The 14,724-nt window shown below is 46.7% G+C and overlaps 1 protein-coding gene across 2 annotated transcripts in view; it reads right to left on the bottom strand.

The window, feature by feature from the left end:
- Nucleotides 1-14,724, bottom strand: part of LOC104138524 (unconventional myosin-Vb) — a 133,778-nt gene that overhangs the window by 59,440 nt on the left and 59,614 nt on the right. For both annotated transcript variants that reach the window (XM_068924538.1, XM_068924537.1), the window contains exons 13-16: nucleotides 9,842-9,964; nucleotides 8,661-8,744; nucleotides 3,264-3,413; nucleotides 1,999-2,096 (exon numbers count right to left, since the gene is read on the bottom strand). In XM_068924538.1, coding sequence (XP_068780639.1) covers nucleotides 1,999-2,096; nucleotides 3,264-3,413; nucleotides 8,661-8,744; nucleotides 9,842-9,964 — 455 coding nt within the window. The remainder of the gene's footprint in view (nucleotides 1-1,998; nucleotides 2,097-3,263; nucleotides 3,414-8,660; nucleotides 8,745-9,841; nucleotides 9,965-14,724) is intronic.

Raw genomic sequence — 14,724 nt, forward strand, 5'->3', positions numbered from 1 at the left:
AGCTTTTTAGAGAGATGAGTTTTAAATATAAGAAAATAGACTTTATTCAAGTCATGCTAAGGATACAATTTCCTCAGGCAGGTGGCAGCAAGATCAATGGATTGATCTAGGATGATCTAGGATTCCCAGATCATAATGTCAATGAAGCAGAATCCACGATGGGTGAGGAGGAAGGTGACATTTCTCCTGCAGAAGAATTCCAACAATAAGATGCCCGAGTTAGTGCTCTCTGGCTGGCAAAACGGGAATGCAACATCTCCGCTCGGAGCCAGGACACCCTCCTGCCATTTTCAGCACATAGCGAGCTCTGCAATGATGCCATACACAGACCAACACTGCACGCTGGTCCTCCAGAACAACTCTTGTGTCTATTTTGGTTTGCCCTTCGTTTCCGAAATCCTGGACTTGGACAGCTATGACATCGGCCAGATGGGGAGCATCATATCTGACTCACAAGCAGAATCCTCTTCCTGGCTTTTAAGGTCCAAGCCTGCCACCCATAATATCTTAGAAGTACAAATATTTTCATTTTGACAATTACTGCACCTTGACCCCCAGGAACTTACATGTTTATAAAAGGATATCAACTGTATCCTGAGCATCACTGAAACACTGAATTGCAAAGTTACAGGCAAAGGAGTGAAGGAGGACAAGCTGAAAGCTGAGCCCTTGGCACCCCCTGGGCAAGCTGAAACCATTTCTCCCTGCAGAGCCCTCTACTCCACTTCCACTACAGATGGTCAGAAAATACTTCTGTGCTTCATCCAAAGAAAATAACCAAACAACAAGTGGAATCCTGTAATTTTGCTTAAATGGACAACCTCAGCCATTAGTAACAAGATATCCCAGCCTCAGACACCTCCAGCGCCTACAAAACCTTATGTAAAACAGAGCACAGAAAATGTCAACCCAGGACAGACAGCTAACACACAAAGTCTTCTCCTGAGCCGTTAACTAAAAATCTAATAAAGCAGTTAAATGTAAGCCAGGTCCTCAGCTTTTTCTAACCACTCTGGGCCGTTTGCTTTGAGAGGCAGAGGCGAGGTGCCAAGCCGGGGAAGTCTCCTGGTGGCAAAGAGAGCATATCACAAAATAGGGTGAACCTATTTACGGGTGCTTCCTCCTCCTTCGCAGGACGCAGTTGGACCTGCCTCTGAACGCCGTGGCGGTATCGTGCTCAGAGGGAGGTATTCAGGCCGCACTGGATCAGGGAGATAGAAATGCCTCCCCGATTACGGAGCACGGTTATAATCAGGCCTTCTTATATGCCACCACCTGCGGTTTGTGCCGTGGCCTTCAGAACACATCATAGCGAGACAGACGAGGTCCCTCTTTACTAAAGGCCAAACTTCTCTGGAGTTAGAGGGAGCAAAGCCAGGCACAAATACTTTACTTGAGAGGTTGAACGAGGACAACAGCTATTTGCTCACCATGCTCCCAGCTCTCGATACACCTCTCAACTACAGAGGAAGACCCACATCGCCTTTTCACTCCAGCTGTTCCCTCACCCGGAAAACTGCCTCAGGTTGATAAAAGTCATGTTTTTATTTTTTCATATTTATATTGGAAGATTCAGGAGTTTTTTGTTCATTTTACAAGCAATTTTGCAAGCATGCTGCTTATCTACACCTTTTCATTTCTTTCTCTGCTACTTTTCACTGTTTAGTACTTCAACTATTTATATCACAGTGATTCTAAGACGAAATTGCATCAAAAACCCTATTATTGCAAAGCAAGGACATACTACAGCATGCTCAATATAAGCAATGTTTATCTCTCAATATTAGCAGAACATATCTACAAATTACTAGGATATGCATTAGTTTTTAATTCAGTGACACAAAGAATGCTCAGTGAAACCCAAGAGAAGCAACTCTAGCAAACTTTTGGGACCTACCAGGATGGAACGGCATTAGGAGAGGGGCAGTCTCTTTAGGAAAAGCCCAAAGGGCTCTCTGTTGCTACACAGCTAAATACATTATCTGAAAGCCGACTTACTTGAACGGGAGTTTCTCGTCATTTGGCTTGATGCAGCGTACGTAGTGCGGGGTGGTGGCATTCAGCGTCTCCATAAGCAAGTGCAAGGAGTTCCTGAACTGTGAGACAAAACCATGAATTTTTAGGAGGGATGAACGTGCTTTAGGGTGCAATCCGTACGAGCCCCTAGGTGTAACATAATATAATCCTCTCAATGAGCCCAGCACGACATACAGAAGTGATTCAGACAAGACATGCTACCCTCAAGTGAATACTAAAAACAATATCTTCTTCCAGCTTTCTTTGTTAGACAGAAATGAAAGGTACTGCCGGCCCCCAGGCACTAAGGTGGCACTCAGCCAAGAAGTGGAATCACCAAGTCGTTAAGGGTTGGAGAGACCTCGGGAGGTCCCCTGCCTACCCTCCTGCTCCAAGCAGGGGCAGCTCTGGGGTCACACAAGGTTGTGGCTCAGGGCTCGATCCAGTTGGGTCTTGAAAACCTCCATGGATGGAGACAGCACAAACTCCCTGGGCAACTGCTCCTCTGCTGGACTGTCCTCATGGAGAAAAATTTGCTCTTTTCTCAAGTCCAAACCTCTCCCATTTCAATTTCTGACCACTGTAATGTGCTGCGAGATACAGTCTAACAAACTCTACAGCAGCCTTGGCCTAGCTTACACCATATTTCAGTCCTTCCAGTCAAGGCTACTTTCTGACAGACTGCCAGAAGGTATCCAAAACACCGCCAGACTGATCTCATCCTACAACCAAGTTGCAAGAAAAATCTCTTCAGTTCACACAATAACTTTATATTCATCTCTGCTTCCAACTGAGGAGGGAAGGGAGGTGAGATATCCTCAACTGTGAAAATGGGGTATCTAGACTCAGCTTTCCCACTCCTCTGATCTCATGTGCCTCTTCCTCGTCCATGGCATTCCTGCTTTGTTTTATCACTCTTCTCAGACCTCCACATCCGTTCAGCTCTTACTCCAAGGGGGGCAAAACCCCAAAGTCACCAAGCCACCTCTCTGCTTCTAGCATGTCAACCCAAACACTCTCTACCTTTCTTGGTCCTTTTAAGTTTCTCCCCTATTGCTCATGTTGTCTGTGAGCCAAATCATGAAACGCTGGAGGATGCAGCAAGTTTAAAATTACACAGCTGTGTATTAAGCTTTTGATTTCTTTTGATTTTCATGCCAAGGCTGTTGCACAGGCCACAGTTGCCTCTCAGCTCATTGCTGAGCTGGAGCAGAGCGGTTTGCCGACTCGCTCACGTTATATGTTACCTGGTGCCCCACCGTCTTCTTGTGCTCCTTGTTGGCCGCTTTGACAACCGGCCTAGCAGAACGGATGTTGATCTTGGAGGTCCCCTTCCCCATAGGGGCAGCGGGTGCCGAATCCTTCTCATCTTGGAACAAGTCCGCTACCATCTGGTACTGAAAGGAAAGACAAAGCTTGAGCATCTGCACTGCTGCTCATTTCTGGAGGAGCCCCCCAAGCTGCAGCCCACCAGTGCTCTCTGCCTCTCTGAAACCAGGAAGGGAGCAAAGGACAATAAATTAAAAGCAAGAAGCATTGCAGCTACATAAACCACGTCAGCAGGGCCACCAGGGATCCTGTTTTGCTGGTCAACAAACCTTTAAACACGTGCACTAAATTGAGCAAGCAGAAAAGGAGGATCATTAGTGGAAAGGCTATTACAGTATCCTCCGAGGCATGTCATTGGGTCCTCAGTGCAGCGAGGATGCTGTTGGGCGCTGCAATGCCGTGCAACGCCCTCCCCAGGAACACGTGCAGCACACAGCCTGCCCACTCTGGCATACCAAAGACACCCTGGCTTTTCAGGGCAATTAGAGGAAACCAGCAATTCCTCACTAATTACCTCCACTTCACTACGGGTTAGTTAGGCCGAGAGCAGGGCTGCCATTCTACAGCCCTCCAAGCACGGCACTCGGCTCCGCAAAATTAAAATAAATGCTTGAAAAGTCTTGTATTATGGCAAGCTCGCAGCAACGTCCCCACTTAATAAACAAGAGAACTGGAATATTCAGCTATTAAGGTTTTTTGTTTTTTTTTACAGGGGCAGGATTTTCACATTTGCATTAGGCCAAAAATTAAATACTATACCTGCGACATTACCCCCGCAGCACACAGACTGCCAGCAACACCCGCTCCAGCGCACGTGAGGGATACAGCACCAGCTTTGCATTGGTGAAAACGCGCCCATTTGCATTCACACCAATGCTTTGCATTGCTCGTGGCGTGCCAAGCGTGGTGGATGCACATCTGCCAAAAAGCAAGGCAGTGGTGCACTGCAACACCCTGCGCTTCTAGCCCCAAATGGATTTAGTGACCTCCCGTTCAAAGCTTAGTCTCCTTGATGGTGTTTCTCAAGCTCAGCGCCTCCAACCCTATATCTTCTTTGCAAGTACGTATAGCAAATTTCAACTCATTTTGCTTATAGCAAATTTCAACTGAAATACTGCCTTTTCTCTTACTTTCCACTGATCCCTCAAAGAGCAGCTGGCAGACCCGAGTGGCACACAGACCTGAGTTTGCAAACTTCTGCTCTACGAACAATGGCTAACCTTTAAATGAGTCGTCTTCTTCCAGAATGCTCCAGAGCAAAATAAATGGTCTGTCTGAGACTACCTAGAAAAACTGTCGTAGCTCCTGCAGCTCAAGGTCACAAAACTGCATTAGACGAGGATAATGGAGTTCCTTCCCTGTGTCCCAGGCTCCTCCTAAAGGCTAGCTTGGGTATATTTTGAATAAGTTCTCAAAAAGACAATGGTGGCTTACCACGTTATACTCCTAGTAAAGGCTGCTGTTCTCGTTTTTACCAGTAGCGGTTGACTACAGACCACATATGCTAAAGAGCCAGATGGTCCTCCACCATTTGCCTGATCTGAGATACGAGTATTTCTAGCCCTGATGCCAGCTTGTTTGCATAGCTTTCTAGCACAGCAGTCTAAATATCGGTATGGAAAAGAAACTGTTTGCATTACATTATCAAATTGCTTGCAGGCTCCAAGACAGCACTTGCTAGGGATCTGCTATATGCTTACAGTTGTTATTTTTATCTCTGCAGCTCAGTCAACTCCTACCCATTACGCATGCCAAAATGAAGGCTTGCACCTCTTCTTTGGCTTACCATTGAGCCCATAAAAAGACATCCTGACAGCTGTTTCACTTTTATGACATGGTGATATCTTGGGGGCTTTGACTACTGCAAAAACGGGATGTTTGGGTGACAGGTGCTTGAAGCTGGAAGGTGTCCAACAGAGATTTCAATTTAGTGTCTCACTCTACAATGCAGTGAAATTCCCGGCTGTAATTTCAGGTTCCAAAATATCTTCTCAATGCTTAGTTATCTGTGTCATCAATCCCTCTCTCTGATCTCTATTCATAGCATTAAAGCGCTTGCTACCGGACCAATGATTGACACGAGTCTCAAAGGTGAGCTTTCAGCTTAGGTAAAGCAAAATCGGTGCAGCTTGGACTGTTTGCACCAGCCCAGGACCTATCCCATGAAAGCTGGAAGATGAGAGAGAAGGACAAAACCTTCCTTCGCAGTTTGCTGAGTCAAAGCCGCCAATGCATTATTCATAATTACAAAGGACTGGAACATAATCTCTTTAACTGCATGCCCCTGCGCTTGTGATCGGTATTCAAATCAGCTTCCTTCATTCAAAGAACATCATCTCTCAGCCATTTTAGCTGACCAGCACTCTCAAAACTAATTAGCTGCTTTATAAAGTCTTTTTTGCTGTCTTGTTGGCTGAAATAATTGCGTTCTAATTAGCAGAACATAATTCCACCTTGGTGGGAGCTCCTCATCAGCAACGTACTTGCTGACGGAGAGGTGTTCAAGCCTTTGCCGTGTTCAATTGGCAACGTTTTCCCCTTGCTCATGCATTGCTTTGGTGGGAATATAAGGAGGAAGGCAGCAAATACTGCATTCAGGCCTGATTCTGGTCCTTCACGAGTCAGGACAAAGTCCTTGTGGCACAGCCTTTGTCAGCACAAATGCAAGTTGTATTTAAATTAGCGCATCTCTCCGAGCTCAGAGACGGTACAAGCCTCAGTGATACCACTGCTGCAGACATTTCTGTTTGGTTCGGAGAAACTGATCTGCTTTTACAGCAAAAGTAACCAACCATAGTTTTGAAGCCAAGTAAGCCCAAATCTTTGGCCCTCAGACATATCTATTAATAGCTTAAGTTCTTCTGCTCCAAGCAAGAAACCCTATGTTTTAGGCCAAGAGAGCCAGCTCCAAGGAGCGGGGTTTGCTTCTCTGCTCTTAAACCAAAGCCCAGCCCACTCTGCGGCAGAGGAATGACACTTGTGCAAAAGGACAACCAGGGAACACAGTCCCTAACACACCTTATCATTTTTGCAGAGTGCAGTCCCGATCTCCTTTTCCACCAAGAGGTGTTGGCAAATGGAGGAGGCAGCAAGCCAAGAGAAGCAACCAGGCCTCTTGCTTTCCTCCACGTGGAGCAACCATTGCAGGAGGAGGAGGATTTCTCAAGGAAGGTTTGCAAGACCTCAGTAAAACCAAGCTGTCAGCAGACGCTGATGGAGTGCAGGCTGAGACGGCAGACCATGACTTCTCCCCTCTCCACTTAGCCGTGTGCTTCTGCCCTAGCTACGAAACCATCACACACCTCCAAGGGTTTAGTCAGTCCTCCAGCTCGGCAGGAAACTACCCATGGGAAGCCAAAAAACGGCAATTTCTCTGCTGGGTCAGGGGACTGAGTATGTGCCAGGGCGAGGGGGGGACACATCCGCCTGCGAAGGGGGAGAAAGGCACTGCTGCAGCGGTTGCAGGCAGAAGTCAGGCAGAAATCCTTACCCAAAACTGCCATTGCTGGAGCACTACCTGCAGCAGCAAGTTCAGCGCTGGCTAATTTATCATACAGCTTCAATTATTCCCCCGGACTACCTGGCGTTTCTAATAAGCTCTAATCAGGCACAATTTTTGCTCTGGGAAAGCTGGAAGCTTCCTGAACACACAGTGCTTTTGATTTGGGCATTATTAAAGCCCAGCTTCACAGTTATTAGACCTGCAACTGCCCCCGTGGACAAGAAAATTGCATATCTTGCCATCTTTGCATGAATTCATTGTTGAAATGCAGGGCGAGCCACTGACAACACTCCATTAATTTCCCACTCTAGCCTCTCTTATTTGACGGGAATAAACTTCTGCTTAAAATGCTCCTAAAAATAACATTTCCTCCCTTTCCCCTCATCGTGCTCCTTCTCAAGCAAAGGGAACGAAATCTCGGCACGTCGCACATCTGTTCACAACATTCAGAATTAAAAAGTTAGGCATGAGAACAATAAAAATAGAGGCAAGTTAACAAGCTGGTCCATGCCGGGGTGGGTAGACTTTGGCAAAGAGCACGTGGCGGACACTTATTTCCCTACGGCCCATACAGCCTCCGATGGAAAGAGGGTGCCTCAGCGTAACGCAACCCTGATTTTGAACTCCTGGCTGGCGCGCCTGACTTTGCAGGGCTGGATTTTCATATGGGCATCTTAAAAGAACTGCTAGGATGATGCCCCTGGAAGGATTAGCGCAACCGAAAGAAGTCTTAACTCATTAATTAGCAATTAAAGACTCAGGGTAATTACTTCAGTTGGGGTGGGAAGTGTCTCCAGTCTGTTTTTAAACAATACGGACATGAAATTCCATAACAGTCTGCATCATTTTCATTTTTAACCAAAGCCACTAGGTGCTTTACGCATGTCCATGTTACGTATGTACTGTGAACGTGGGTTCAAAGACAGGAACAGGACAGCACTGGAGGTCAACGTAAAATCTGACCTTTTTGCACACAAATGTGCATTGCCTACGTGGAGCACCCCTCGTGAGGGCCCGTTTGCTGCAGACCCCGCTCACGGCAAAGCCCACACAACCCCAGAACTAGTGCTTTGCTGGTTCCAAAAGCCGACCACATCTACAGCCCGCCAGACCAAAAGCTCTCTACCAAGAAACCTGCTACTCAAGGTCACTCGCTATGACTCCGTTAGCACTGTTGGGATGAGGTGCCTACAAGTCTTCATACAACATCCAGGAGAAGAGGAGCTACACGGCACACAATCTTGTAATACAGGAGCAAGAGCAAACATGATCACTAACAAGTTAATTTGCTAAAATTACATATTTGGAGCAGTGTAAAATAGCTCTGCCAACACTAGGAACAGCTGAGCGTTCCCTTTAGTTTTCAAGCACTTCGTGCTAACCATATATTTTTTGCATACTACTTATCAGAGCTGTTAGCTGGCAGGTGGCAAGGAAGCAGCGAGGTTATGCGTGGTGCTCGGCAGCTAAAGGGAACGGCCCTTTCCTTACAGTCAGGTCCAGGCGGTAGGGTCAGCAGCGCCATCGGCGACACACTAATTAAACGTCAGACCACGTCTTTGCATCCTAAGACCATCAGTGGCATCGAATCCTTTGAGGGCGCCCTCAGGCTCCCTCCTCTCCACCTTATTCCCTCCCTGCTCACCCCATTTCTTTGCTATTTTTGCTGCTGTTGGCTTAGGCAGTGCCATTTGCATGCACTCGGCACGTTGCTGGGCTTTAACACGAACACGAACAATAAGCTCTGAATTCGGAAAGCAGCGGTGCCGAGAGGGCTCGAACCCAGACCGCTTGCCGGCCTCGCTGCTGTTACCTTGCTGGCTTTCAGGATGTTGATCTGCTCTTCATACACGGTGTCCCTGTTTTTCTCGAGAAACCCCTCGCACTGGTACTCCACCTAACACAAAGCAAAGGGAAAAAGCCAGGGGTTAACTTCCTCCTCCTGAAAGTCCAGTCACACAGCCACAACGCGTTCCCCGAGGCATCCACTACTGTCGTGAGCTTACTCGGGAAACCTAAGAGGGAGTGAGGAATAACTACAATTTAAGAAAACATTTTTTATTTTAAAGAGTCAATTTGAACGAGGGCCAAATCCTTAGCGCAAACACAGATTGTTTCTTAGTCATTAAACTATTTTGTACGGCATCCAAATGCATTTCCACCGAAACCAGTGGCAAAAACTCAAGGATTATTATTCCCCTGGCATTAATTTTTGCTTAAAAGGCACTCCAAAGCTACCTGTGAGCTAATCAATAAACCTCAAAAGATGTCCTGCGTACATCTCTTGCTCCTGAGATTGAAGGGAGTCAGGGAGCCTGGGGAAGCATTTTCAAAGAACAGAAGGATACTACGTATACATACATACATGCATGCATGTGTATATATATATATATATATACACACATATATGTATATATATGTGTGTATATATATGTGTGTGTATGTATATATATATAGATATATATATATATACATATATATATATATATACACACATACATACACACAAACATTTTTTTTTACATTTGACATTTTATTTTTTTTAAACGTTTTCCATTTGATCCCAAAACATGCATGCAAAGCTTGGCATCTTCTCCCTCAAAATGGTGAGACCGGCTCTGGGGTCAGCTCTCACGCCCCTCTCCCCACCGCACCTTGCAGCCTCTGATGTGCAGAACTTCTGCTCTTCAAAATAATCCCCCGTTCCAATATTTCTTCCGTGAAGCTGCCCTGAGAGTAATTCATTTCACTGCAGCTTTGAGAAAGAGGATTTTTCTCTGCTCAGGAAAGCATACCCATTTAAAGCTTAGTGCAATAGTTCAGAGGCAAAAGTCTTCAAGCTGATCAAGATCTGAGCACCCAGCTAAGTGTCCCTGTCGCTACCAGTAGCTCACTGCTGCTGTAAATTACTTTTTTGTGTGGCCCTCTTCTTTGCTCCACGCAACTTGCCTTTCTGCATTTAAGCCACAGCACCCACCCCACACACCCAGTCACCTTGTCTGCAAAGTGCACGACGATGAAGGAGGTGTTGGACATGCGGGGCTTCTGGAAGTGCTGGCTGCTGGCGTGCCGGTCGTACAGCTTCTGTGCCCAGTTGTGGTCGGTTCCTTTGGGAACCTGAATGGGAAGGAAAGGAGCACAGCTGCAATCAGACGTGCAAATACTCTGGCTGCCCAGGGGCAGCTGAGCAGGAGGAAGGACACCAGGAACCACAGCAGCTTGGGGAAGATGCAGAAGTCTAAGATGTTCATCATGGCCAACAAGAAAAAGTCAAAACTTTGGCCCAAACTCCCACTTCTCCACTGGTATCACAGAGATTTAACGAGCAGGAGAACAAGAATCAACACACAAAAAGTTTCAGGTCAACATCCCAACTCATGCTTCCATCGGCACGCCTCATGCCTTCATCAGTGCTCCAGCTCCCATTGACCGGAGCGCCAAGGGGGTCTGCTACAGCGTTTGCTCTCTGGGCAAGGGGCACATTTGGTTTTGAGGCAGACTCGCAGACATTACCACCACTAAATAACGAATAATGCACATTGCAAGAATGTGGCCAACAGCAGCTATATGAATATTTGAGAAAAAAAGTGCCTGTCCCCTCCCCTAGTCTGGGAATGGGTACTATTTTATTTGCACATATATCCTTGCACGAATGCAGTAAAATTTCACTCCCAGTGAAAAACATCTGAATGCTGGTACTACTCCAACAGCTAGAGAGCTCTCACAGGGAAAAAATAAGGAAAAAAAATGGTATTTTTGTGCTTAAGTTGCATTAATTGCTAGGCATAGATATCACTTTTTAAAGCAGGTTTTTTGTGACCAAATGACAGCCAATACTTTCACAAACTGCCGCCTGAGATAACATTCAAGAGGTGCCATTTTGTTTTAAAATAATAGAAATAAAATGCTTAAGAAAAATCTGACTGTCATAAGCCTTGGGATCCAGCACAAGTAGCTCACCCTCCCGTCATGTATATGCAAACAGCTGCCTGGTCCAAAATATCCTCTGCAAGATGGGACTTTCTGGGCAGAGAAGTAGACAAGAGATAGCTCCCACTGTGCCAAATCCATTGCTCTGTACCCTTAAGTTTCAACATAATCTCTTCAGCCACTGGCATCCCAACCACTGGATGCGGTAATGCCAACTTCACATAGGCAGCCAGGGATGGGAGAGGTGGGACTTCAAACCTGCATATCTCCTCATCCATTCCTGCTGACAGATGACTCGCGTAGCCCTGTCCACACATCTAACCCTCCCGTGCTGCAAACCCCATGGATGCCGAAACCATCTTCATATTGTATTTACACTTAATTCAGCAGGCAACTCTTACATTGACCTACCCTTGAACAAATCTGCCGCTTATGGGACACCAAGATATCCCACCCTCTAGAGCTGGAGAAACGTCCTAACTACGGGGCCGTTGTGCAGTGGCAAGGCACACGACAGCATGTTGGCAGAGATACTGTCACTAGGACAGGAGAGACTAAATGGAGAAATCCTGAACAGTTGTAATTACTGAAAAGTCTCACGGCACTACGTGTACAGGACAGGGACTGGCTACTTCCCAGGAGCGAACACCTACAAGGAGGGTTTCAGCTCACCCTTCTAGCCAGCACCCACAGTTTTCACCCAGTAAGTGACTGCAAACTTCTTCCCCTAAGTTAGTGTGTTGCATTGCCAAGAACAAGAAAAAAACTGAGTTTAATTATTTTGGAAGAGAACATACAGTTGCATAGCAGCATATGATAATTTACATGTACTTTAGATACCTTCATGATTACAGTTCCCACAGTGACTAATTTTTAAGGATATGCTCAGCACATCAGATCTTAGAGAACAATATCCTGTTGTCATGCAGGACCCACAGGTGCGTGGTTCTAGGGCAGACAACAAGATGGGAATAATTTCTCTTTGCAGGCAGCTGTCGTTGGATTTCAGCACACAGCCAATGCCTCCACTTTTCATCTCCACATAGTGTGTGCTTGGAGCGGGAGCTGAAATTGCTGAAGTGGCCTGGGCCTTCATTTCTACCTCCCGTTCCAGCTTTGCCCAAGGTATTAGCTTGCAACATAAGGGTACCAGTCCCATCCACCTGGCCCAAAGTGGATGGGAAACCAACACGGGGTCTCTTGCCCTACCTAAGGCATGAAACTGTCTGAGCTACGCACAGGACAGAAGTGTTAGGCACCAAAAGGAACATACTGTGTTCCTGCCACTGGAGGAAACAACCCCCGCCAGAACAGTAAATCTGTGAAAACTTCACTGCTCTCAGAGAAAGATGAACAGTTTCCTTCCAACCCAGGCAAATGCTCATCTCTACTGTTCTTTTCCGGCTAAGACTCTAAACGCTAAAACAATCCTCTCCCCAAGCACCCCCCCCCAAAAAAAAACAAAAAAAAACCCCTCCAAAACAAACCTCCCAAACAAACAAAAAATCCACATTGTTTACACACCATCAGTCGTTAGAGCACTTCCCAAAAGACATTTGAGGAAAAACAGTAGGGCTGTAACTGTCTTATTTTGTATTTTCCCAAGTGCAACAAGATTGACAAAAGTAAAATTCTTGAAAACTAAAGAAAAGGAGGCACGAAGTTTCACCCCAGAAATACAGAAATATATAGATACAGATAGATAGATAAAAAAGACATGTAGAGATTATGTATGTAAGGAGGGAAGGAGGTGGAAGAGGGAGGAGGAAGAGGAAGAAGGGAGGTGGAAGAGGGAGAAAGACCATGGTGCTCTGCAAGTATTGTATGGAAATCTCTGAACAGGAATAGCCTTAGAGGAGCTGTTTACATTAAGTCACCGGTCCTGCTGCTGTCCCCACTGTCCCAACAGCCCTCGTCTGCCTGTCGCTCTGCACGAAGCAGCTGGGCACCGTAATCCTCACCTTCGCCCCACTTCGGTGCACGCGGTCCTCTGCACACCGCTGGGAGCTACAGTGCCAGAAACTGGAACTGCTCAGTACGGCCAGGATCGGTCCCCACGCTCGAGGCCACTGCTTTTGGGTGCCCGGCTCAAAAAAATGCAAAAATCCAAAACCCCCAGGCAGCCAAGGAGCCGTTCAGGAGGCGTTTAGGCTGAAGGAGGAGATTCTGTCCATGGTCACAGAAAAAAGGCAGTTAACAAAGGTCCATCCAAACCTACTGAGCTAAAAGCGAGCACCCTACAAGCATAGTAGGAGATACTGAAATTGTAATTTCTTTCTCCTTACTGTTCCAACGCATGCTAAAGCTCGAGATGAGCGGGGCATCCAGAGTGTCCTTAGCCCTCCAGAGAGGCCTTCGGCTGGAAGCGATGCACCCAACTTTGCAGTCACATAAATCGACAGCATGACGTGGGCAAGGTTATCCCGCCCGCTCGTTAGAGCGAATGATGGTCCGCCGGTAGGCAACACCAGCGGCACAGCCCCTCTCCCCTGCCTTCCTGCAGCCGCTCGCTGGGCAGCGGTGCCCCCGACAGAACCACACGGCGCTCCAGGATAACACGCTGATTGCTGATAGTCAAAAAAACTAACAAATCGAGACGAGGAAAATGTGTTTGTTTGCATACCAAAGTTCACAGTGATGCACGGAGAGACAGGTGGGATTGAAAACTAGTCTGCTACAAACAGGCTTCAGTGTTTCTGGCGCACAGGAGAAGGACATGGGAAAGATTAAAGATCGTCTTTGGAACAGTATGGGAAAATGCCTGTGCCATATCAACAGCCTAACACAATGGTTGCGTTTTACGGCATGTTACAAGAGCGCACAGGTCGGTTTGAGAACGCTGGGGGGTTCACAGGTTTGGTCCAACAAATCCTCCTTTGACAGCCACAGGGTCACATCGCACCTCGGTGAACAGAAATTCCCCGAGATGAATAATTGGACAAAGATGTCATGATAGGCACATCAGTCCTTCAGAACAGCCCTTTGCTGGTCAAACCTTTTTAGATGCACTTCTTGCTAATTGAACGCTTTTATCATACTTTTTTCCATTTCCGCTCCCATCCCCACAGCATAATCAAAAGCAAGGAAGTAGCTGGGCAGAGATATCCAACTTTCACCTTACAGAGAAAGCTGGATATCCATAGCAGCTTCAGACTTTACTCCTGAGCGACCTTTGGAAATGGTATGGAAGATGCACAGCACTCGTGCAGAGCAAGTGGTTTCAGGCAGAAAAGCAGAAAACCGCATCCAGCTTTGATACAGAGACATCACTGCATTCCTTAAAGAATTTTCAACTTCCTTTAAGAGTTATTTCAGTCTTCTGAAAACCAACCCAGTCTAGCTCCTCTGCAGAGTACTGGAGTCACTCTTCACATATTACCTCCACCCTCAGCGTCCTCCAGGGAAGCCTGCTGACTCCATCACCTAGGTCACCCTCTATAATAAGACCAATCATACTCAAAAGCCTCCTCACATCCCAGATATCCAAGCACATCTTCTACATGCCCTCCCAACTTGCCAGGACTGGATTTTCAGAAGACTGTCTCCCTCCTTACTGCCCATCTCTGCTGATGGGCTTTATATTGGTTCTCCTATCTCTCCTTGAAAGCTCTGCCTATTCCAAATTATTTACCACTATCAGTGTTGGCTGTACAACAATTCCCCCCACACTTCACAGCTCACAGGCAGGGAGGGAGGTCCTCCTACATCCCTTCTTCCCCCTTCTCTCCACTTCAAGGCTCATCAGTTTGTCCTGTAGGACTTCCTAAATCCCACGGTAACTTTCTGTACCTACTGTGCTGGCCTCAGTTCACAAGGCTACTGCAAGGCCACTTTCTGTTGACGGGACTTCTTCCTGTTCCTCTGGCCCCTTTTTAGGCCAAAGCAAAGCCAAGAGGTCCTAGAAGCCCTACATCTAGGTAGGTGATCCTCCAGTGCAGGAAATGTGG

Source organism: Struthio camelus, chromosome W (assembly GCF_040807025.1).
Source record: "Struthio camelus isolate bStrCam1 chromosome W, bStrCam1.hap1, whole genome shotgun sequence".
Classification (NCBI taxonomy): Eukaryota; Metazoa; Chordata; class Aves; order Struthioniformes; family Struthionidae; genus Struthio; species Struthio camelus.